General features: G+C 65.4%; 1 protein-coding gene across 4 annotated transcripts in view; it reads left to right on the top strand.

The window, feature by feature from the left end:
* Window positions 1–22,154, top strand: part of GRAMD4 (GRAM domain containing 4) — a 73,630-nt gene extending 51,476 nt beyond the window's left edge. For 2 of the 4 annotated variants that reach the window (XM_035696279.2, XM_025456280.3), the window contains exons 4-19: window positions 4,652–4,772; window positions 7,622–7,683; window positions 9,280–9,412; window positions 9,526–9,551; window positions 10,046–10,137; window positions 11,470–11,561; window positions 12,502–12,550; window positions 13,570–13,641; window positions 13,951–13,994; window positions 14,065–14,174; window positions 15,436–15,590; window positions 17,133–17,277; window positions 17,957–18,050; window positions 18,396–18,480; window positions 19,268–19,336; window positions 19,528–22,154. In XM_035696279.2, coding sequence (XP_035552172.1) covers window positions 4,652–4,772; window positions 7,622–7,683; window positions 9,280–9,412; window positions 9,526–9,551; window positions 10,046–10,137; window positions 11,470–11,561; window positions 12,502–12,550; window positions 13,570–13,641; window positions 13,951–13,994; window positions 14,065–14,174; window positions 15,436–15,590; window positions 17,133–17,277; window positions 17,957–18,050; window positions 18,396–18,480; window positions 19,268–19,336; window positions 19,528–19,632 — 1,454 coding nt within the window. In that variant the 3' untranslated portion in view covers window positions 19,633–22,154. Of the gene's footprint in view, window positions 1–4,207; window positions 4,382–4,651; window positions 4,773–7,621; window positions 7,684–9,279; window positions 9,413–9,525; window positions 9,552–10,045; window positions 10,138–11,469; window positions 11,562–12,501; window positions 12,551–13,569; window positions 13,642–13,950; window positions 13,995–14,064; window positions 14,175–15,435; window positions 15,591–17,132; window positions 17,278–17,956; window positions 18,051–18,395; window positions 18,481–19,267; window positions 19,337–19,527 lie in introns of those variants that run through there. The other 2 variants (XR_004803244.2, XM_049115234.1) reach the window with 2 other exon arrangements.
* The last annotated feature ends 1,768 nt before the right edge of the window (window positions 22,155–23,922 follow it).

Here is a 23,922-nt window from a genome sequence, read left to right as displayed (position 1 = left end):
AGAGGGTGAGGAAGCGAGGGAGTGAGGGGGTGAGAGGGCAAGGGGGTGAGGGGGTGAGAGGGCGAGGGGGTGAGGGGGTGAGGGGCCAAGGCCCGGAACGTGGGGCTGGCATGCCCGCCGTACAGGGCGTGGACGTCCTCTCGATGCCGGGGTGTCCTCGCTGCCCCCGGGGCCAGGCCTTGTGCTCTCGCTGCCGGTGTGTCATGTGAGAACCCGCCACGGCGTCCTCCCTCACCTGCTGTCGGGTCACCTGTCTTCACCGGCTCTCCTGAAGCCCGGCCGGGCCCTGGGCTGTCACCGACAGCGAGACAGCTGGGGCTGTGGGCCCGAGTTGGGGGCTCCTGCAGGTGGACATAGACTTAGACATGGCGTCGACAGCAGTCGTGTTTGCTGAGCCTGTCCCTGTGGACCTGTGTCACCTCTAGGAATCCCCGTCTAGCACCCCGAGGAGGACCCATGATAGAGCGAGATCCATGAGCAAATGTGATGAGGGGCCATGTTCAGTTTGTGGGGAGTGTCAGGGAGGTTACTCGGGGAAACGGCGACTTTGGGACTGAGAGGCGGGGAGGGGGCACCAGCACGTGCAAAGGTCCTGGGGCAGGGGCAGACTGAGCATCTGAAGACCTAGAAGGAGGTCCTGGTGGCTTGAACCCAAAGAGCAAGGATGAGGGAAGCGCAGGGAGAGAGGCAGCCGGTGAGGTGCAGTGGGGGCACTTGCAGGGTGCTTGGATCTTATCACAAGGCCCTGCCAACTTTTAGGCAAGACAGCAGCAGGTCCTGACTCATTCTGACTTAGGCTTTCAGGGGAACCCCTGACTGCGGTTAGAGCCAGATTGGAGGGGGTAAGGGGGCCAGTTAGGGACCAGGGTGGGAGCGGAGACCAGCAGAATGCCTGGGATTGGGGGTCCTGGCAGGAAGTCCCGGGTGTGGTAGTGGCACGGGTCCCCTGGGCCATAGCCTGGCCTGGCTGGTACCACGAGGGACGTGGGGGCACGCAGCTCACCGGCAGGGACCCTGCCCTCCTGTCACCTGGCTCCCTGGCCGCCCTGCCCTTGCCGCCTGGCCCGGCAGAGGCCACCCCTCCTCTCAGAGCTCCCTTCGCACGACCCCTTTAGGAACCGTGTTCTGTGCCCCAAAGGGGGGGTCACGAGGCCTAGGTCTTTGCCCCAGGATGGAGGGGATCTCGGGGGGAAACCGTGGCTGTGGGAGCTGGGGGACAGCTCCCCAACGGCCTTGGCGTGTCCTCCAGGCCCCCGTGTTGGGGAGGACCTTCTCCCAGAGAGTCGCGGTGGGAGAGGCCCGGGGGCGGACAGTGTATGGGAGGATGCTGGGGTGCAGGCGCCTGCAGTGGGGTGGACCCTGGCAGGGTGGACACACGGGATAGCCCCGAGCGCGCCGGTATTTACTGGGCCAGTGGGCCCTGGCAAGCCACAAACCTGAGTGCTTCTCACTGGTGGAGGCGAAATCCAGAAATCCAGCGAGCCACGGGCTCCCCAGGCAGGAGGTGTGGCCACGGCCGAACACACGGGCTCTCGGGGCAGGAGGGTCTTCTGACCTTGGGCCTCGCAACCCCCCACCCCCTGTGTGCCATCGGGAGGGGCTGCCCTGCTGCTCACGCACACTCGTGCTGTGAGCCCGTCTGCGTCTGGGGCCTCCGGCTGTCACACTGACCTTGGCCTGAATTTAGGGGGTTCAGGTCTGAGGAGGCAGCCAGGACCAGAAAGGAAGCTGCCGGCCGCCCCAAGCACCTCCCTGACCCCCTCCCGCCACTCCCCGGCTGAGAGAAGGTTCCACCAGCAGGGCTTCCATCCAGGTCGGCTGTCCTTACTGTCTGTGTCCCCGAGAGGGCCGGCCTTTGTTTGGGTTGCTTCTTCATCACAAGTGTCCTGGTGCCCGAGGCTGTGCGGCACCTCTACCCAGGAGACCGCGGCCACCTGGGCTCCTGATCGCTCTGCTTCGGTCCTGCCCAGGCCCCAGCGGGCCCCAGCCTCAGCAGATTTGTTTGGTGACTCTAACTGTCTGCTAAAGAGGGGAAATGGGATCACCAGCTTCCAGCAGCTGCTGTGGAGGAGGCTGATCCACAGTGTTGGCCCTCGGCAGCCCGGCCAGCCTGGAGAGGCGTCTGTGCAGGGTATATTCTCCATGGGGGCTCGTGGCTGGGCCACGGCACGTGTCGGGGGCTGCTGTGGCCCATCCCCGCAGCACCTGCCTCTCCCTGCAGAGCGGTCGGTGTGTCTCACTGGGTACCCGTGTCCTACTGGGACGCGGGGGCCGAGCCCAGCCCAGCGAGGTAGCAGTTTCTCTGTCCATCACGCTTTCATGGTCATCTGTTCCCAGGGGGTGGTGACCCCTCCAGGATGAGAACCCTGAGAAGTCAGGGCTGACATCCAGGCAGTGTGGGAGGGGCATGAGCTCCATGACTTCGTGGGGCTGTGGCGAGAGCGGTGTCTGCTGCGTGCCTGGTTTAGAAACAAGGCAGAGCCATTCCCCGTGTGACTTGGGTCTCCATCTGCAGGAGCCTTGGGCCCGAGGGACATGGCCTAGGATGTCCAGATGGACACAGTTGCATTTTATTGTGATACAAGTGTTCGGTAATAGGGTTTGCACAGGACTCGGCATAGTCCTTGAGAATTGAAAAAGTTGTCTGAAGCCAGTTGTCATTGCCCAAATGTTTGTGGGGTGACTGAGTTGGGAGGTCACGCTGCAGGGCAGTGAAGGACTTGCCTGCGAGGCCAGCTGGGGTCCTGTGCCCACAGGCCAGGGTTTGCTTCCCAGGAGCAGCGCAGAAGGCAGGGCCCTGGTGGTTGATGCTCCCTCCAGGTCAGCTGCTCGGTCAGAGCCTGGAGCTGTGCGCGGGCCACATAAAAGCTCCGCGACGTAGTGTGCGCGCGTGGACTCTGCAGTGCGGACGGGCTGCAGGGTGAGCCGGAGGCCTGGCCGAGCCGCGTGCTCACACCCAAGGAAGGCTGAAGCTGGGTGGGCAGCCACCTGTCAGCAGGTGTCCCACCGAGAGCCTGGCTGGGGCCAGCCCACCTGAGCTCACGCCCTGCTGTCTGATCCCCCCAAATGTGTGCATTGAAGGCCTCTCCCCCGGTGTCGGCGGGTCAGGAGATGGGGCTCCCAGGATGGGGTTAGTGTCCTTGAGAGAAGAGGAGACGCCCGAGCCCTCTCTGCCGCATGAGGCCATCCCACAGCGGCTGTCGCCAGGCTTGGGAGGCACCCTGACCCCGGACTCCCAGCCTCCGGAACGGCTGTTGTTCACGCCCCCCAGGCTGTGGTATTTCGTCCTGGCCGCACGAGCTGAGATACACCCCTCTCCATCACACACAGTCTCAGAAGCGGGAGGCCGCGTCTGTGTAGATGCTCGCAGGGGGTCACCCCCGGGGGATGGCGCAGGATGGAGGCAATGGAAGGCCCGGGGAGCCTGTGGGGTCTGAAGTGGGCTGTCTCCAGATCCGCGTGTCCAGCGTGTGCAAATGCCATGAGGCGCCCACTTAAGATGTGAGCCCCGTGTGGGCTGCATCTGTGGGAGTTCCCTCTTGCCGCTGCACCAGATTTCCACAGACCGAGTGGCTTAAAATAGCGTGTTTATTCTCTTACAGTTCTGGAGGCCAGAAGCCCCAACACAGTGAGGGGCACGTGTTGGCAGGGCTTTGTCCACCCCCCTGAGGCTCTAGGGCGGGGTCTGTTTCCTTGACTTGTCTGGCTTCAAGAAGCCGAGAAGCCACCCGTGATCCTGGGCTGCATCGACTACCCTGGAGGCCGCATCCCTGCACCTGCCAGTCTCCTCCCTCCGACCTCTGACCCCTGCCTCCCCTTAGGAGTTTACCTAATGGTGATGATGCAGGGCCGGGATACTCCCTGCCCCTCCAGGTCCTTAACTTGCTCACATCTCCAGGGTTGCTTTGTCCACGGAGGGCACATGGTCCCAGGTCCCGGGAGTTAGGCTGGGACCTCTTTGGGGACCATCACTCGGTTTATCACACGCTACAGTTAAAACCACAAATACGTGGCCGTGGGTTTGCACTGCTCCTGGAATTAGGTCCTGCGTCTGGCTCTGCGCGCCCCACCCACTGACTCCTCCCTCAGCTCATGGGCCCTCCTGCCACAGGCTCTTCCCCCAGGAATCTTGCCACCTTACTCTTCATCCCATCTGGTCCCGCCGGGACTGCAGGAGCGCCCTGCTGGTCCTCCCACTGTTGCTGTTCTGGGTCAGTGGTGCCCGGATGGTCTGCCCCCGGCAGGAGTTCTGCTCCGTGGCGGCAGCCTCCAGACCACAGCCAGGGCATGTGCGTGTGTCCAGGCCATGTCCGTGGGGTGACCAAGGGCTACCAGGATCCCTTCCTCTGGGGCATTCTGGTGGTGGTGGCGACTTGGCGAGGTGATTTGCACCTGTTTTGTTTAGCAAAGAACTCCTCCCATTGCTTCACCTCCGCTCTGGCCCCCACCGTGTCAGAGGAGCCCCGGTGACCGGTCGCCCCTGCAGGGCTTCCCCCCACGAGAGGGGCGGGCAAGCTGCCATGGCCTGGCCGGCGCAGATGGGGCCCTCTGTCCGAGTGCGCTGGAACCCACGCCTTCCGTCAGCACCGCGGCTGCCGCAGGGGCAGAGTGGACCGGAGGGCCGCTCACCTGGCAGTTCTCTCCCCCACAGAGGAGGAGCTCCGGAAGCTGAGAGAAGAAACCAACTCAGAGATGCTTCGGCAGGAACTGGACCGGGAGCGGCAGCGGCGGATAGAGCTGGAGCAGAAGGTCCAGGAGGTGCTGAAGGCCAGGTGAGCCGGGGGCCTGGACCCCCCACTGCCCGTTCAGACACTCTCTTGCCCCGGAGCCCCCCACGGGGTCCTGGTGCCCCTTCCCGCGCCATCCCACTGCATGCAGTCACCTCCGGGTTTGCCCGCCACAGATGGTCCCCGTCATCTTGGCAGGGCCCCGCCATCCCGGAGGGTGACAGGCGCCCCCAGCTTCTGGAGGCGCTCTGCTGTGGGATGGAGCCGTCCCCGGTGCATGGCTGCCTCTCGCACCCCACGCCTCTGCCCACAGGAGCTGGGCCGCTGCCTCACGGTGCTGCCAGCGAGAAGCGGGTCCTTCCAGAAGGGTGTTTGTAGGCTCTGAGAGCTGTGTCCCCCTGTCCTGACAGAACCCCAAGAGGCTCCCTGTCTGTCCACACGGCCTGCAAGCTGGTGGCCTGGCCGACGAGGCCGCTGCTGGGACATCCCAGCCAACGCTGCTTTCTCCCGGGGCGGACGAGTGCATTGTTACTGTCGTGTCTGGCTCTGGCTCTGACGACACCTGCACTCTGGGTGCCTCGCTGCATGGGGTTCAGTTGGTGGAAAGGAAAAGCCTCCTCCTGTTGCACAGCCAGATGCTGGCTTCCTGTCCGCTCTTCTCCGCTGGTTGTCAGCTCCCAGGAGTTGGTGGCATCTGGTTCTCTTTGGAGGAAGGGTCTTTTGTTTCGGGCTCTGTAGGCGTTTCCAACAACTGCCGTGTGCTTTGTAAGGCCTTGCCTGTCCCTGCAGGGCAGTGTGGCTGTTGTGGGGTCCCTGGGACTCCCGATGGGGGCCTCAGGCTTGTGAGGGGAGTGACGGGCCCTCCTCTGCCATCCTGCCCTGGCTATGAGGCCGGCGCCCCTTCCTAGACGTTGGCACGTGGGCCTCGACCTGCACTTTACCTGATGTCGAACCTTCTCACGTGGGAATCCGTGAACGTTTCATTATGGAAAGGGGTACAGCCGGGGACCGACTCAGATGATGCCAAGAGACCCAGGGTGGTTGGAGGTCAGGGAACAGGGCTTTACAAAGGCAATTCAGGCCCGTCCACTCCGGGCTTGTCTGGTTGGTTATCGGACATTAGCGTAGGTCGTAAGGGTTCACGGTTGTTAGAAACCCAGGTGCCTTTCTTCGGAGTCAGTGAGGTCACATGGCATCTGTGTTTCCCGGAGGCCACTCTGCTCCCTTCCCACCTTCTGTGGAGTGGCAGGTGGGACTGTGTACCCTGAATGTCGTGGGCTGGGGTGTCCTGGCTCACTGTCTTTCCTTCTCGTCAGTCTGTCTCGTCCATCCAGCGCACAGACCAGGATGGGTCTGTATTTGGGGTGATGTGAGGGGGGACAGTTCTGTCCCCCGGGCACCTGCTCCTGTGTCCTTGTGTCTCCATCCCCCCCTTCCCCCGGGGCACCTGTCCCTGTGTCTCCATCCCCTTGGAGTAACAAGCATGGGAGTCCAGAAAGTCCCCACCGGTCACCCAGACCCCAGATCTACCTGTGTCTTTCACCTGGGCCCAGGCTTGGGTGGGGGCCTGTGTCAGTGCTTCTCAGGTGAGCTGCGTCTTCCAGAACCTCTGGGCTGGGCAGAGACATCCTGGTGTGGAGGCCATGATGCACGCCTGGGAAGGTTAGGCACTGGGCCAGGTCCTGGCATCTCCCACATGCCCTGGGCTCCTCTCCTGTTCCCAGTAAACCCCCGTTTATCACTGGTAGCTCTGGGCATGGACAGTTGTTCGAGCGACCTGGCCACAGGGAGGGGCGGTCGTGGAGGCCAGGCCCCCTCCTCCGTGACCTGGCTTCTGTCCTGGGGACTCCGCCTCTGTCCTGTGTCTTCCCCATCATTGCTCCGTGAGGCTGCAGGCCTGGCTCACCCTGCTTGTCTCCCATCCAGCTTGTCATCCTGCCTCCCGCTATAGATGACAGTCCTGGGGTTCAAGCCCGCAGAACAGGTCGGTTCGTGGGAGTGTGGCGTGAAATCCCACCATGTGAGCAGGGCAGAAACCACCCCCCCATCCCCCGAAGCCAAGGGCAGGCTCAGGCCGGAGGCTCCCAGCTCTGCTCTCTGTCCCGGAAGAGCCCTCTCTGTGCCCCCCAGACCCTGCAGAGGCTTGCCAGGGGCCACTTTTCCCACATCCTGGGGTCCCTGCTGGACCAAGAGCCCCAGGAGCAGTTAGTGGTGCATCAGTGGCCCCGGGGCCAGCACAGAACGAGGCCGGGGCATCGGCTGTGGCACGAGAGAGGGTGCGGCCTGGCCTAAGCGCCCCCTGAGGCATGGGGGCAGAGGGCCTGGGGGCTGGGCCAGCTGCATCAGGCTCTGGAGCTGGAAGTCAGATCAATAGTCAGGATCTGGCAGGTGGACAGAAACTCTAGGAGAACCCTGTGAAGCGGGTTGACCGCTGTGGCGGGGCCGCAGGGGCGGGAAGCCAGGCAGGTGGCTGGCATGGGCTGAGCGGGGACCTGGGCCCAGCTGGCCAGCGCAGGGGTCACCTAGCCTGTGGCCTCGCGTGGTGCTTGCTGGCAAATGTCCTTTTAGCAGCAGGCGAGTTAATTGCCATGAGGGCTGTTTATTGTGAACTTAACAGTTGAGAAGCACATGTGTTAATAGAGGAAAGAGTCGTAGATTCATGAGACATCTTTTATTTGGTTGTTAAAAAGAGCTTTGAAGCGTGTGCCCATCGTGCTTTGGGCGTCGTGGCCTGGGCGGCGCCACAGCCTGCGTGGAGCAGGGGCTCCCAGGGGACCCCGCTGGCTAGACCTCGCTTCCGTGCAGCCAGCTCCCGTGAGTGCTTGTGCTTCCCGCAGCCCCGATGCACACGGTGTTGTGGACTAACAGGACTCCTGCTTCTTCTCCCCTCTAAGGACCGAGGAGCAGACAGCTCAGCAGCCTCCGAAGGGGCAGGCCCAGGTCAATAACGGAGCAGGTAAGCCCCCAGGGGCAGCCGGGACGGGTGCTGGGGAGCAGGTGCTCCTCTGCCGGCCTGGCCTGCTCACTCTGGCGTCGGCTCCCCCCGGACCGGCCTGGGTCTCTCCAGTTGTGAGTTGGCGAGCTGTGGTAGCAAACACAGGTCGTTCGACAAGACGTGATTTTATTTTCCTGTAAAAATACCACCCGGCACCTGTTCCCGCCCATCCTGATAGAGAAGTGTCGTCATTGTCGTCCCACTGGCTTCTTGGCCACTGACCTGGGGGCCCGGGTCCAGAGCCCGGTGGTCCTGACAAGGGATGAGTGGGCAGTGGGGTCACCGTAGTCAGGTGTGCCCAGGCCCTCCTAGGTCAGGACCCACAGCCCCGTTCTCTGCACATTTTCTCCCCGCCCTGGGCCGTGTTCTGCATCCTACCCCAGCCTTTGTACTTCCTAAAGCTGCCCTGGGAGGAAACTGGATTTTCTGCCCATCTCCCTAGGGGTCCAACCCGTGCTGGGCCTGGCCCTCCCATCTCCCAACCTAGGGCCCATTCCCGCAGGCTGACCACTGGTGGGCACCCTGTCTGCACCGGGACTTCACAGTCACGCCGGAAGGGCCTCAGGGTTAAGCCTGTCGCGTGCACACCTGAGGAAACGGGGACCCCCAGGGGGAAGCCTCTGCCTGGGGCACGCGTCCTGCCTTCCAGAGGGGAAGAGGGCCCCTTCCCGGGGACTCTGGTGCGGGACAGGCTGGCAGGCCAGTCCAGGTACAGGATTGGCTGCTGTGCCCTTGGCGAGCGTCAGGGAAGTGGAGGGCGGGAAGACCCCAACTCTCCGGGTCCCCAGGCCCAGGGCCCTCTGGGGCAGTGGTCACAGGGGCGGTGGGAGGCGGGGATGGGTATGCAGCGGGGGCGGCCGGTGGCGGAGGGGGTCCTGGCCTGAAGGTGTCTGGTCAGGCAGCGGGCCCGGCCTAGACGTGGGGGGCGGCCAACCACAGCCCTCCGTCTGACTTCACGTTTTTAAAAATATTTTTACATTTTTAAATGGTTGGAAAAAATGGAAAGGGAGTAGATGTCGCATTCCAGCACCCGTAGTGTGGTTTCACGGGAGCGCGGGCGGGAGGGTACATGTCGCATGCCCTCCGCTGCCACGCAGCGTCACGGTGGCTGTTTGCCCGCTACCCGGCGTGTGCTGCGGGTGTCCAGGTAGGGTGAGCAGCCCCCGCCCCGCAAGCTCCACTTCTCCAGGCCTGCGGCCCTGGACCCCAAACCCCGACCCTCAGAGCCCTGGGGCGCCCGCCTGGCCCTCCCTACGGTGCGGGGACAGCGCCCCCTGCGGGCGACTCTCTTCCCTGTGGAGTGTTCGCCTGCGGTTTCCTCCGGGTTTGCTGAGGCTGTGACGTGGGTCCCTCGGGGACGGTCTTGGGCCCGTGAGCCGAGGCCGCCTCCTTCCCTGGGGCCCCCACCAGGACACAGCTCGGCTGGTGTGACAGCGGGGCCCCGTGTGGCTGGGAAAGCGGTCCGGGCTCGGTCAGCACGCCCTCGCGAGTGTTCACGCCCCTCCGTGGGGGTTCCTCGCACCGCCCCCCCGCCCTCACCGGGACCCGTCCCCGCAGATCGGCGCGGCCAGGGGCTGTGCCCCCGTGTCCAGAAGTGGTTCTACGAGAAGTTTGGGGAGTACGTGGAGGACTTCCGGTTCCAGCCCGAGGAGAGCACCGTGGAGACCGAGGAGCCCCTCAGCGCCCGGAGGTGGGGGTCCTCACGGAGGTGGGGGCTGGCCTGGGGGGCAGCGGGGCTCTGCGGTGGGGGTGTCGGGGACGCGGGCACCCAGGTCCTGGCCCTCACCTCTCCTCCTCTCTTAGGTTGACGGAAAACATGAGACGACTAAGTGAGTACCTGGCGCGTCTGTGACACCGTCTGTGAGCACCTGTGTGTGGCTGGGGGGCAGGAGTGCTCAGAAGGACGTTCCCCGGGAGTGCCCGAGGGAGGAGGCTGCGTGGGAGGCGTGTCTGGGCCCCACCCTGTCCACCTGGTCCAGGTCGGGTTGGGGCCAGCTCTGCCCACCCGGCCCCAAGCGGGGGGGCGCAGTTTCCCTCCAGGCCTAGAACCCCCCCTGAAAAGTGGTGGCTCCCCAGATGCTTGCCAGCGCCGAGGCGATGCCACCCTCAGCTGCCCCTTTCTCCCGCCTGGCACGGGCCGAGGGGACGGGAGTGGACAGCTGATGTGTCCCCTGGGGACAGTGGACGGCATGCAGCACCGCAGCAGCCGAGGAGCGCCAGCAGAGGCCCCTGAGTCCTCTGGGGCTCCCTCCCCACACAGCTGCCCACCTGCCCTCCCGGGTGTGCCCGAGCGCTGGCCTCACCCGGTCTGTTCTGTCCCCAGAGCGCGGCGCCAAGCCCGTCACCAGCTTCGTGAAGAACCTCTCTGCCTTATCCGACTGGTACTCCGTCTACACGTCTGCCATCGCCTTCACCGTGAGTGCCCCTGGCGTGGTGGGCATGTTCTGCTAACCTCCAGGCAGCCGGCCGGCACCCCTGAAGCTTCCCTAGGGACACATGTCCGTGGCTCCCTCTGTAAAGTGGGTGCCGTGTTGCTGCCCAGCCATGGGGTCGCTGCAAGGATCAGGCGAGGGCGTCAGGGGTGCCCGGGGCCGGCCCGTGTGTGCACAGATGTCCCACAGCGTTCTCAGGCGCAGGCCTCTATCGGCACTTCCATCTGCCTTTCTGGACGAGTCAGGGAAGAGGATGGTGGGGTGGCTTGTCTGCCTAGGGGGCCCCAGGCTCCTCCCACTGGGTACCTGGGGGAGGCTCCTGGCAAACACCAGTGCTTGGGGGGCCAAGCTGGGCCTCTGCGAACCCCCAGGCCTGGGGAAGGGCAGGAGAGCACGGGTCTGGCCAGGGGGTGTGGTTTAGGGAAGATGGACCGGCCGCTGTGCCTGCATTGTCCTGTGGCAGCCGTCCCCGGCCCCACTCGAGGAGACCCCCTCATCACTGGGAGGAGGACACAGGCCACCCACCTGGCTACCAGGCCCCGAGGCCAGATGGTGCAGCCATAGCTCCCCGAGTCCCTACCTCTGCATTCTGGAGGGCTCTGAGACCACCTGGTGCCAGCCCCAGGGGAGATGGGCATCTTGCACACTTACAGAACACATGATCCTGTGGCAGGGCCCTAGCTCGCTTTCACCCTTCATGAGCCTTTGGCCCCCTGTGACCTCTGGGGCCTTGGTCCTGCCTGTCCTCACCAGGAGAGCGCCTGCCATTCAGACCCACCTTCCAGGCCTCTGCCCAAACCCCATGGCGTTCCATGCTCTGCCCCTCCTGAGTGTCTGCTCTGTGCTGGCAGCTCTGTGCCAGGCCCAGGCGGGAGCAGAGGGAAGGGGCCCGAGCGGCACTTTGCCTGGCACGTGGCACGCGGTGGGTTCTCAGCCACCTGCCGGTCACCTCGCTTGGCTGTGCCGAGTCCTGGTGCTGCTGTGAGCTCAGGGGAACCGTGCCTGGGGCTGGAGGACCTCTGTGTGGTCAGCTCTCCTATGCCCATCCCAGGCCACGTCCAGCAGCTGCTGCTCTAGGACGTCCCCCTCCCTACACACCTGGAGCAGCTTCTCCCACTGCTAGCGGCCTCTGCTGAGACGGCAGCTCTTCCCAGGGCTTCTCTGTCAGGCACCCCTCCTTTGGGGAGATGCTGGGGCCCCGGGCATCCCACCTCCCAGCCCGGCTGCATGCCAGGCGGGGCAGGGGGGATGGAGGACGGATGGGGCCTGTCAGGTTGCCTGACGGTCTCTCTCCCACCCGCTTTCTGTCCCGCAGGTGTACATGAATGCTGTGTGGCATGGCTGGGCCATTCCCATGTTCCTATTTCTAGCAATTTTGAGGTTATCCCTCAATTACCTCATAGCCAGGTAGGTGAGCTGCTTTGCCGTACGAATGATGCTGTGTCCCTGCAGCACGCACAACCCTGGCACACCCGAGCCGGGGCTGCCTCACACCTGCTGTTCTGGGAGGGGTCGTGGGGTGGGCTAGGCTCCCGATCACCCAGGAGGATGCTCATCCCCACGTGGTTTTCGGGATCGTGGGAGACAGCAGCGGGTGGTTATCCAGCCCCTCAGTGGCTCCCCCTCTCGATGGCTGGCAGGCACCTGCAGGGGGTCACCGAGGCCACTCCTGTCCAGTGATGGCACCCCGGGGATCATGCTGGAGCTACAGTCTTTCTGCCCTGGGAGGTCCTGGGGGTCAGAGTCCTTGCAGTCACTCGGCCTGGGCAGCCTGCCCCGTCCTTTCTCTGTGCTCTGTGAGCACCGTCCAGGGGGCTGTGTGGGAAACCCGTCATTCCCAGGTGGCCCCAGCAGCAAACCTCGGCTTCTCAGGAGCCTGAGGAGGGCCCCGCAGTCCAGACTTTAACCACTGCTCAGAGGTTCACGTTTGCACACACTGGTTTTCCCAGATGAATCTCGGCCTGCTTACGTGGATTCATTTGGAAATGTTATTTGTAAAGAGAAAAACCTTTATGCACTTGGGAAGGGGCGTCAGTGCCCCGACCGGCCATGTAGCTAAAGTACTTGCTGTTACTGCTTTGCGGACTTATTTTGAAAAACCTGTCGTGTCGTCCCTGTGTACTTTTAAATGTCTCTTCCCCGTCTGGGCCCCCGGAGGAGGGGCCCGTGAGGGTGACCTTGAATGGTCCATTCTGAGAGCCAGGATTAGGGGCAGCCCTGGTGGTCTTGGCAGCAAACAGCGGGTTTCCGAAGCCCCTGCCCCGTCGGGAGCCCAGGGCTGCGGAGTCCATGTAACCCTCCGACGGCACCAGCTGTTAAAGGCCTGTGACGGTCTCCTCTTTGCCAGGGGCTGGAGGATACAGTGGAGCATCGTGCCTGAAGTGTCTGAACCGGTGGTAAGTCCTGGGAGGGCAAAGGCGCCTGTCTCCACCTGCTCAGGCCTCCTCCCACTGGCACTGTGTGGGGAGGCCGGGGTTCCCCGAGGGCCCCAGGTGCGGCTGTGTGGATGCCCTGGGGAGCCCTGCCTGGCAGGTGGAGGTCAGGGAGCAGAGGCCAGCTGCCCCCCCGCACCCTGTGACCCCCTGCCAGCTGACACCCCGAGTGCCCCTCGCTGGCCCAGGCTTGGCTGCATGGGAAGCAGGCTCCCTGCCCCGGCCTGTTCTGACCCTTCCCAGTGGGGACGTGATACGCTGCAGGGAGGCACTGAGGGGCTCCCTGGACCATAGAACATGTAGACTGGGATCAGCAAGCTGTGACCACGGCCCTCCGTCTGGTTTTATGACATTTTGTTGACGTCTAGCGAAACCCTTTAATTTATGCACTGCTGGGATGCGTTGGGGCAGCAGCAGCCGAGCTTAGCAGCCGTGGCACAGCCCACGTGGCACACAGAGCTATGGGCGTTTCCTGTCTGGCCCTTACGGAAGAAGCTTGCCGAGCAGAGGAGACTCTGGCCCCCGGGGTGGAGCTGCAGGCAGAACCCAAGGGGCGGAGCCCCTGCTGTGCATGCAGGTCCCAGTAGGGGTGTGGGCGCAGGGCTGCCCAGGGGGCCCCTTTAGGCGGGGGTCAGGGAGGGAGTCTCAGGAGGCCGGCCTGTGCCTACTGCGGCTCAGCATCCAGGAGGCCCTTGGGAGGTTCTTGCTGAATGAACTCAGGATGAGGTCAGGAACCCCCTTTGCCTCAGTTTCCCTCATTGCAAAGTGAGAGGGGAGGGCTGCGTGGTTTCGGAAGCTGAGCCATTGAGGCGCGCCTCCCCGCTGGCCGAGGGGGGTGCCACTGCCCCCCCCCAGGCCCCAGCAGGGGTCCCCCAGGACGGTGCACCTGTGCTGTGTGGGGGCAGTAGAGGGGACCCGCTCCTGGGGCTGGGAGGCCTCTGGGCTGCTGAACTCTGGTGGAAACTCTCTCCCTTTGGCTGCAGGAACCTCCAAAGGAAGACCTGACCGTGTCTGAGAAGTTCCAGCTCGTGCTGGATGTCGCCCAGAAAGCCCAGGTACTGCTCTGGGGCCCGGCCTGGGGGCGTCTCTGGACCTGCCGTGCCCGTGGGGTCCCCCGGCTCCCCAGGACCCAGGCCTGTCTGGTGTCAGCTGACCTGCCATCAGCCTGCGGCCCCGATGGGCAGGCGGGTGCCCTGGAAGTGGGGGTCCTGCCGCAGCTCCCGGGAGGGACGCGGCCCCGGTCCACCGGCGGCGAGTGGCTGGGCCGGCCGTCGGGGCTCTGTGTCCCCCCACTGTCGCTGTGTGGACTCGCGTGTGGACGGCGGCCCGCCCGGGCTGAGTGACCGCCGTGCTTGTCCTCACAGAACCTCTTTGGCAAGATGGCTGACATCCTGGAGAAGATCAAGAAGTGAGTCACGGCCCCCAGCTGGGTGTGGGGGTGCGGCCCCGTCCCCCGCTGACCCCGCTCTCCCTTCCAGCCTGTTCATGTGGGTCCAGCCTGAGATCACGCAAAAGCTGTATGTGGCACTGTGGGCCGCCTTCCTTGCCTCCTGCTTCTTTCCCTACCGCCTGGTGGGACTGGCCGTGGGTAAGGAGGCGCCTGGGGGGAGTGGGATGTGGGGCTGGGGGGAGTGAGGTGTGTGGGCTGGCGAGGTGTTGGGGGGAGTGACGCTGTGGGGGGCACCAGCCTACATCCCACCAGCCTGTCTGCGGGGCACACATGCCTCCCAGAGGCCCGCTGTTGGCACTCACTGGCGATCCTCACCTTTAAACTCAGGAGAAATGCAACCCATCACAACATTAGAGACCTTAGAGTTGTGTGATGATGGTTCCTTAAAACAAGCTCACCCTGTGCTTCCATCCCTGCACCCTCCCCCCTCCCTCCTCCCTGCAGCAGGGGAGCTGGGAGGCGTGGGCTGTGAGGGGTCAGGTGGATGGAGGAGTGCTGGAGGGCGGGAGAGGCATGGGGGCAGTGGATGGGGCAGAGGATGCAGAGGATGCCGGCCGGGGTGGAGCAGATGGGACCAGGAGTGGGTGGTGGCCGGTCAGGGAGGGCGCAGGGTTTGCCCCCCAGGGCTGGTAGGTGATGTCGTCCAGGGAAGCGGGAGGGACACACACGGGTTGGGGGGGAGGTTCAGGCTGAGCTCTGGGGCAGGGAGGGGGCAGGATTCAGGGGGCCCCTGGCCATGGGGCCGAGTGCCTCTGCAGGGTGGGGAGGAAGGTGCAGGCAGGTGGAGGCTGCCCCCGACCCCTCAGCCCGCCCACCCCGGGAAGCTGTGTCCCTCCCCTGGCCGGACCCTGATCCCTGACCACCGTGGGGCTGGTGCGGGCACAGGGCCCATCCGCAGTGCATGGTGGGGGCGAGGGTGGGGGGCTGGATCTGCGCTGGGGCGTTGAGCCTGGGGGTCGCACCTGCCGCCCCCAGCATGCAGCCAGGGCCTTGCCGGGACCCCCGGGGCTGGCAGACGGTGCAGCGTTGGGGGAAATGCCCTCAGTGCTGCTTCTCGGGGCGCAGACCGGCACACGAGCTCTCTGACCCGGGCTGAGGGGGGCCCCCTGCCAGGATGACCCTAGCCTACCAGGTCAGAGGGAGGCAGGCTGGGGGTGGTCCCCCGTGGGTGGTGACTTAGGGGCTTGTTTATGAGGTGGTGTGATTGGCAGGAGCTGCCCGCCCCTCCCAGGTGGCAAGACGCAGAACATGACCCCCGTTGGCTGGGTCACCTTGACCCCCTCGCCCCCTGCCCCGCACCGGCCAGCCCTGGGCCCTGGGAGGCCATCCCTGAGCCCTGGTGCTCTGCTCCCTGTGGCCCTGGGCCCGGCCGGACAGGACTGTGGTCTCCTGTCCCCAGGACTCTACGCCGGGATCAAATTTTTCCTCATCGACTTTATCTTCAAACGCTGCCCGAGACTGCGAGCCAAATACGACACCCCGTACATCATCTGGAGGAGCCTGCCCACGGACCCACAGCTCAAGGAGCGCTCCAGCGCCGCCGTGTCGCGCCGGGTAGGCTGGCCTCGGGCTGGGGCAGCAGCCACAGGCCCACGCTTGCTGCTCCCGGGGCGTGGAGAAGCTGGTGTCTTTCCAATTGGGGGCGGGGGTCTCTCGAGACAGACGCAGGCGGGAGGGATTCCTCGCTGCCCGGCACTGTGCTTTCGGAGGGCCTGGCAGGGTGCGGGAGAGGAGGGAGGCATGCGGATGGAGGCTCCCTCCCACCTCAAGGCCCCTCGCACTCTCCCACGGACTTGCCTGAGCTGTGCTGACCCCCGGGCCCAGGTGGGCAGGGTGCGGGGTGCTGGTCGTGACGCCCCAGAGCCTGGGGGCCTTGTCAGGAGGGAGCCCTGGGAGCTGCTGTCCGGGCCTCCGTTCGTGGCTCTGAGGCTCGGGCCTGCCTGGTGCCCACTGGCTGGATCGGGCTGTATTTATATTCACGGCGGGAGACCCCTGGGAGCTGGGCCCTGGCACGGAGGATGAGCTGGCCTGGGTGTCCCCGTCCGGGTCTCAGATGAGTGCAGGAGGTTCCGGGTCCGTTGGACTTTCGGGGAGGTCTAGGAAGGCTTCCTGAGGGAGGCGACGCTGCGTTGCTGAGCACCATGTATGCACGTCATCTGAGGAGAGGGTGTCTGGTGACCCATTGGCGGGAGGGAAGCTGTGGGTCAGGTGGGCTCAGGGACGACAAAGCTTATCGGGAGCCCAGGTCCTTAGCGGGACAGCAGGGTCGTCCTGAGCCAGCAGACGGGCTCCGGTCAGGCAGGTGCAGGGAGATCCGAGGGAAGGGGTGCAGAGGTGGGCAGCCTGGCACCCCGAAGCCGTGGGGGGAGAGGAGGGGCTTGTCCTCGTCCTGGGGGGTGGGGGCAGGGCCTTCCAGCGGCTAAGACCACCTGGCGCTGGCCAGACTCCAGAGAGGCGTGGGCGCGAGGCCGCAGGCTTCCCGGGCCCAGGAGGGAGACCCCGCCGAGGGTCTGTGCCTGTAGCTCTGCTCGGCCTGTGTGTGGGGTCTCACGTCCCGTGGACCCACTCGTTCTCTTGTCTTGGTCACGCGTGCGTCTGTTGTCTCCTCTCTGGGCAGCTGTCAGGGCACGACAAGGTACGGTGTCTGTGTGGAAGCCCTGCCTCTGCCGAGGCCTGGTGCAGTGCGTTGCTGTGTTGTGACTCTGTTTCACTTTTTAATGTCTCTTTCTGTGGCCTGTCCCCCGGCCAGTTCCGATTTTGGAAACGTCTAGAATGGCCTCTGAGCCCCTGGTGGCCCGGGGCCTGGATGGCGTGTGCTGGGGTGCAGGCTCAGCCTCGGTCTCCTGAAGTGGGGTCACCGCTGGGGGAAGCGGGGCTGTCCCCACCACTCTGGGGCTTCTCTGCCCAGGAGGAGGCCGGGCTCGCGAGATGAGGAGCAGCCCCCGGCAGGGGCTTGGAGGGGTCGCACCCACATCCGGGCATCCGGGTGGCCCGCTGCTCATCTACCTTCACAGTGGGGCGGGGTGGGGGGCTGTGTGCGTCCCGGTGCCCCCACCCCCGGCTGGCCCGGCTGATGGGCACGTGTGCTCTCGGCAGTTACAGACGACCTCCTCGCGGAGCTACGTCTCCAGCGCACCCGCCGGCCTGAACAAGGACGAAGACACCGGTCGCTTTCACGGTACCAAGAAGGGCAATTTCCACGAAATCTTTAACCTGACAGAAAATGAGCGACCACTGGCAGGTATGTGTGCGCTGGTCTGTGGCCGCCCTGGCCTGCTGGGGGCTCGTGCTGGGCCCGGCAGTGGCGATGGCGACAGGGCCCCGGGAGGGCTCCGGGCAGGCAGAAGGAGTGGGGTGTGCGCCTGGCCCACTCGGCCAGCTCCGGGGGGGTGTTGAGCAGCATTCAGAGGGTCCCCCAGAGAGCGGCTCAGAGCTGCTCTCCAGCAGAAGTGTCCCCCAAGCAGGTGTGGCCCTGAGGGTCCTTCCTGCGGCCCCCGCGCCCTGGCTGCGACCATGACCTGGCAGGAGGGCCGTGCGGCACAAGGCAGCTGGGTCCTTAGAACCGCCCGCGGGCAGCGTGTGACCGCCAGCTGCCGCCGAAAGCCCTGGGGTGCCAAGCTTTGACCTCGTCCGGCCCCGTCCTGCTGGCCGAGGGGGAGCCAATGTGTCCTCCGGGTGCCCTGGCCATGGTTCGGTGCACCTGCACAGCCGCGCGCTTCTTCAAGAGGGTGAACGTCCCAGCTGACACCTGCCCCGTAGCCGACACCTGCTTCCTAGGAAGGGGGGGCAGGGCGCCTGCCTTCCTGTCGCAGGGTTTTCCGAGGGTGGACAGACGTGTTGGCACATGTCTGACGAGCCCGTGCTGACGGTTCCCACCTGGAACCGGAGAGAAGGGTGACGGGTCGTGTTTGTGCCACTAGTGTGCGAGAACGGCTGGCGCTGCTGCCTCATAAACCGGGACCGCAAGATGCCCACAGACTACATCCGCAACGGGGTTCTGTACGTGACGGAGAAGTGAGTGCCTCTGGGGCCCGGCCGCCCCCTCCCCATGTCCCCATCCACCCCACGCTCCTGCGTCCCCCACACTCCCGGCGGTGGCCCTGGGCCACGCCTCCCCACCGCCTCTTGCTGGAGGAACGGCTTCGGACGTCCTGGCGCTTGCTGGACGTACCAGGGATGCTCGACATCCTTTGAGCATGAGTCATGAGGCAGTTGGTTCCATCTGTAAAAGCTATGAAATGGTCTCTTGAGGTGGAATCCTTGGTGCCAGGCCAGAGGTGGGGACAGCTGGGGGCCTGGGCAGCACAGCCCGGGGAGGGGGGCAGCCCTGGGTCCAGCCTCTGCTCCTCCCCCTGGTAGTTACCTGTGCTTCGAAAGCTCCAAATCCGGTTCTTCCAAGAGAAACAAAGTCATCAAGCTGATGGACATCACAGACATCCAGAAGGTCAGCGTGGGCCCCTCCTCCTCTTCCCCGTGACCCCTCCCGGATTCTGGAGGAGGGGGGCCGCGGGGCCACTGAGTGGGGGGTGGGGTGGGGGGGCTCGATTGGAAGTCAGATGCGTTCACAGCGGGTGAGTGGGGATCAGGAGACTGGGGTGCAGTCCTCGGTTCTGCCCATGTCAGGGCCCCCCTTCTAGAAGCCTCCATGCAGGGCCCCCAGGCCCCCAGGCCCCCGTCAGAGGCTGTGCACGTACCACGGGCCTGTCCCACCTGCTCATGGGTCAGCGCCAGGCTCCTGACCCCCCCCAACCATGGTGTGGCTCCCCCAGCCCTGAGGTGCTCGGGTGTGTCCTCTCCCAGTTTCCCTTGGGTGTGGTGGTGCCCGGGAAGGCCTGACATGCTCACTGGGAGGGGGTGGCCAAGCCCACCCACCTGCTGCCTGTCTCCAGGGTCTGAGTGTCTGGGGCACAGGTCAGCCCCAGTAGGGGTTGGGTCCCAGCTCACAAGCACATCAGGAGCGCCCCCCCCCCCCCCCCTCCGCCACGGCGACTGCGGTCCCTCCCCAGACAGATGTGCCATCCCTGGGATCAGGCCGGGGGCCTCCCCCACCTGCAGTGCCCGACTCGGATGTGGGAAAGGGTGGGACGGGGCGTCGGCAGGTCTGGTTCCTGGGTCACGAGGGGTCCGTGGGGCTTGCTGCCTGTGGCCCCAGGAGGGGAATGCCCTGGGGTCAGGGGTCAGGGGACAGGCGCACAGGAGGGTCCCTGGTGACAGTGTGCTTCGTCCCTCAGTACAAGGTCCTCTCCGTCCTCCCGGGCTCAGGCATGGGGATCGCCGTGTCCACACCATCAACCCAGAAAGTACGTGCTGGGGGGGAGCCGGGGAGGTGGCGGGGGGGGGGGGGGTGCGCTGAGACTCCCTGGAGGGCCCCTCCTCCCCTTTCCTCCCCCGAGACCAGCGGAGCTCCTGCCCCTCCAAGTGCTGGGCCCCCGGGGGCGGGGTGCGGGGGTGGAGCGCTCCCGTCCTCACCGGGTCGTCTCCTCCCCGCCAGCCGCTGGTGTTCGGTGCCATGGTGCATAGAGACGAGGCCTTCGAGACCATTTTCAGCCAGTACATGAAAATCACGGCGGCGGCAGCATCTGGCAATGACAGCTAGTGTTGATTCTCCCGGGACGATGCTGGAAAGGGTTTTGTTTTGTTTTTCCTTTTTTTTTTTTTTTGTTTTTTTTTTAACAATTTGATAGTGGAAAAAAATTGGACATTCTCCCGATCTTTTGCAATAATTCCCCTCGATCTGTGGTTTTTATTGTGTTTGCCCTGCGCTCTGCGGACCCCTTCATGCAGGGGTGGGGCCCTCAGACGGAGCCCGCCCTTCTGACGGTGAGGCGTGCCCCACGAGCTCGGGGGCGCAGAGGGCAGGGGACCCTGGACGCCGGTGGAAAGGATGATGCACGGGAGCCGCCGGCCCCGGCCCCTGCCTAGGACCGCTGCTGTCTGCCCCCGACGGAGAGCCCGCAGCAGCCGCGCACCCAGCGCTCCAGGGGCCGCCGCCCTTCCACACCAAAGCCATAGCTGAGGCGCACCTGCGGTCCCTCTTCCGGGGGTGACAGACGCAGGGAGGAGCGGCCCGGAGGCCCCTCCGCAGCACCACGAACGGGACCCTGGGTCTCCTTGGTCCAGCGAGGCCTTCCGCAGCGTGTGGCCAGGGTGAGCCCGGGTGGGGGGCGCGGCTCTGCGTGGCCTGCGCCCTGTGCCTGCCTCCCGTGGGCGCCGACAGGCTGGCTGGGCCCGGGCCCCGCCCCCGCCCAGGCCACCTACCGCCTCGGCCTCCCGCGCCGCCGGGGCCTGGAGTTGGTGACCCGCGAGGATTGGATGGCACGGCGGGTAGAAGCACATCTTTTTAACACTCTGCTCTTTGGAGAGCCCCATGGGACACCTGCCAGGCTCTCAGGCCACACGGGGCTTTGGTGGCTCGCAGATGAGGATCAACCGCGGCTTGGCTGGCGCCGGCCTTGAGGCTACAGCCACCTGGGTCAGTGAGCAGGGGCTCTGGGGTCCCGGGGACAGACAGTGGGGCCCGGGGTGGGGACAGAGAGTGGGGCCCAGGATGGGGACAGAGAGCAGGGCCCCGTGTGGGGACAGACAGCGGGCCCCGGAGTGGGGACAGACAATGGGGCCCAGGATGGGGACAGACAGTGGGACCTGGTGTGGGGACAGAGAGTGGGGCCTGGTGTGGGGACAGACAGCGGGGCCCGGGGTGGGGACAGACAGCGGGGCCCGGGGTGGGGACAGAGAGCGGGGCCCGGTGTGGGGACAGAGAGCGGGGCCCGGGGTGGAGACAGACAGGGGGCCCTGGGTGGGGACAGACAGCGGGGCCCAGGGTGGAGATAGATCAGTGGGGCCCAGGGTGGGGACAGGGGGGCCCGGGGTGGGGACAGACAGGGGGCCCGGTCTGCCCGCGTGAGCTGTGCGGGGGACCCGGAGGTCACTGGCTATGACCGTGTAGAGCCCAGAGGTTTGGGGCCGGCGGCCTGCACCCCTGACGTCTGGCGGAGTCGGTGGGCGCGCCCCGTGCCAGCACACACCTGGGCCGGGAGCCAGCTGCCCCCCATGCCCTGCTCGGCCTGGGCCCCACTGGGAAGCGGGCTCTGGAGACGAGGCCGGGGAGGGGGCCCGTCTGCGGGCTGGGTTCGTTCCGGGACAGGCCTGGGACCTCCGTGAAGGACGGGCTGAGACAGTGGCGGTCAGCACACTTCCAACTCGATTATTCCAGTTCCTCAGCTTGTCCTGAGTCCTTTGGGTGTCACTGAGATTGTTGTTTTTTGAAGAAACAGAAGATTATATTTTTTACAGAGAGCAAGCTGTTTTTCTTATTTTTGTATCATTTTTCAGATGTAATTTTTACCTTTGCTCCAATCCGGATGTGCTGGTTTGGGTGAGACCTGGTGGCAGCGCTCACGTCCCCCTTCCCAGGGACCCCAGAGCCACCCGCCAGGGCCCGGGTGGCGCTCCCGGGGGGCCGCCCAGCAGCCTGATGAAGCACACACCCCGCCCGGCCGGTGAGGTCTGAGGGCACCGCGGCACCCACTGCTCGCTGCGACCCCCGGGGGACCCGAGTCAGGACCCACTGAGCCTCGGCTCGGGCTCCCCCAGGTGGCGCCGGCGGCCTGGCTCTCGTGGGCCAGGAGTGGCCCCAGGGACCGGCGGCAGGGTGGTGCCCGTGGGTGCCAGGGGTCAGCGTGTGCCCGCGGGGGGCCGCCCTTGCCAGCAGAGCGGGTGGTTTGGTTCGAGTCCCTTCTGAGGAGAAGGGGAGATGAAAACTGACCACGTGGGGGCGGGGGGCCCGGGAAGCCGGCTCTGCCCGCGGGGGGGTGGCCTCCCCGCCTCCCCGCCTCCCTGCCTCCCGGCTGAGTGCCCGTAGTTTCTCTCAAATTGTGTAAATCTGGGCAGATGTTTAATTTCTATGACTAATCACTGAACTAGAATGAATGTTACATTTTTTATGTCCGAAGCTTGAGTCTATTTTGAATCTGTAAATAATCGTTCCTGGTGTCCCTTTTGTTCAACAAAAGGATCGTACTGTATGAAGAACCGATGAAAACCCCCGTAACATTTTTTTAAGAAAACTTTGTTTGTTTAAAGAAGTCTTGTATAAATTATAATTTTTATTTAAATAAACCCGAAATGCTGTGTGCTCAGGGGCGGGTGGGGCCGGCGGGCAGCTGGCACGGGGCGGGGGCGCGGGGCGGGGACACCGGTCAGGGAGGCCCAGGGGCCCCGCAGCCACCAGCGGGGACGGCCGAGGGGGGAGGCAGGTGCCCGGGGGGCGGCGGGCCCAGTTCCAGAAGGTGGGAGGGCAGGTCGGGGCATCCAGCAGGCCCATGACTCGGGGTATGGAGGAGCGAGTAAAGGACAGAAGCAGAGCCTCGGGCTTGGGGTGCAGGTCCTGGTCCCCCCGGGCATGGCTTCCTTGGGAGTGGTGGGTGCCCCTGGGACCGGGTGCTCCTGCAGGCCTCCCCCTGGGGTCTGTGGCAGAGAAGTGGGCAGAGGGTCCCCGGTGGTTCCCGTGGCGCAGACGCTGACCCTGGAGACCGTGGGGGGCAGGAGCCCGCCACCTGCCCAAACCACCAGGGCCCTGCACTGAGCTGAGCTGGGTGCAGCCACGGGCGCCCGGCCTCCCACACCCCGAGCCCCCAGGGGGCCCCCAGGAGGCAGAGGCCGGGTCCCCGGGAGCGAGCTGGGAGCTGGATAGAAACCAGGTCTGGAGGCCCAGCTCTGCTCACAGGTGTGGCCTTGCGTCCTGCGTCCATCCACCCCTCTGTTGCGAGCACTGTCCTGGGGGCTGGACGTGGCCCCGACTGGCTTCTGGGGACAACAGGCCCTGGGGACCTGGCACACAGTGACCCCCCGGGGAGTGCAGTCCCCCCATGACGAGCCACGAAGGCCCCGCCTGCCCCAAGGCCCCTGCCCACCCCACTGTGAGTGGCACAGGCCTGGTCCCTGTCGGCCGCTCCTGGGGGTGGGGGGCGTCTCTGTAATTGGTTTTGCTTGCAGGCCTGTGTGCCCATGCATCACAGCAGACTCCGGGGGGGCGTCCGGGACACCCAGGGGGCGCCTGCTGCCCCCGAGGGACCTGGGCCTTGGTTCTGCCGGGCTCCCAGCAGGTCTGTGGCGCAGGCTGCGGGCGGGGGGCAGAGGGGGACACGGTGGATATAAACCCTTAGCACCCTCGTTCAGTTGGGCTTCTGTTCCCGGGGACCTACGGGTGCTTCTGGGTCGGGACCTTCTGTGAACAAGTCTCCCAGCCGTGAGTAAAGGGGGGAGGGCACCCCTGCACCCGAGACCTGTGGCCAAAGGCTGTGTGTGGTTGGTTCACCCGCAGAAACCAGGTGAAGAGCTGACCTCAGCGCAGCCTCTGTAACAGAGGCCCAGCCTGTGGTGGTGGTGGGGAGAGCCTGGCCTGCAGGGGTGCAGGGGTGGGGGGAAGAGCCCGGCCTGCAGGGTGGAGGGGGAGAGCCCGGCCTGCAGGGGTGCAGGGGTGGGGGGAAGAGCCCAGCCTTTGAGGTGGGGGGAGCCCGGCCTGTGGGGAGGGGGAGGAGCCCGGCCTGCAGGGGTGCAGGGGGGGGGTGAGCCCAGCCTGCTGGGGGGGGGGGCCCGGCCTGCGGGGGTGCTCGCGGAATCGAGGAGAATCCTAAGAAGGATGGGACCGCTGAGCCGTCACCACACAGGGCCGAGTCCGCTGAAACCTGCCCCCCAGACACGCGGGAGCTGGGGGGCCCCCTCTCCTGCAGCGTCCCCGTGCTCCACTGTCCAAGGTGGCATCGAGCGTGGGGGGGGCGGGGGAGCAGGGGGCCCAGGACTTGGGAGGCAGAGGTGGGGGGCGGGCGCCCGGGCCCCCCCAGGGGCTGCTGTCACGCCAGCAGTGGGGTCAGGGCTGGTGCAGCCG

The sequence above is a fragment of the Canis lupus genome, chromosome 10 (assembly GCF_003254725.2).
Source record: "Canis lupus dingo isolate Sandy chromosome 10, ASM325472v2, whole genome shotgun sequence".
In the NCBI taxonomy this organism is placed as follows: Eukaryota; Metazoa; Chordata; class Mammalia; order Carnivora; family Canidae; genus Canis; species Canis lupus.
The sequence above is the reverse complement of the archived record's forward strand: the minus strand, read 5'-3'. Positions and strand labels throughout refer to the sequence as shown.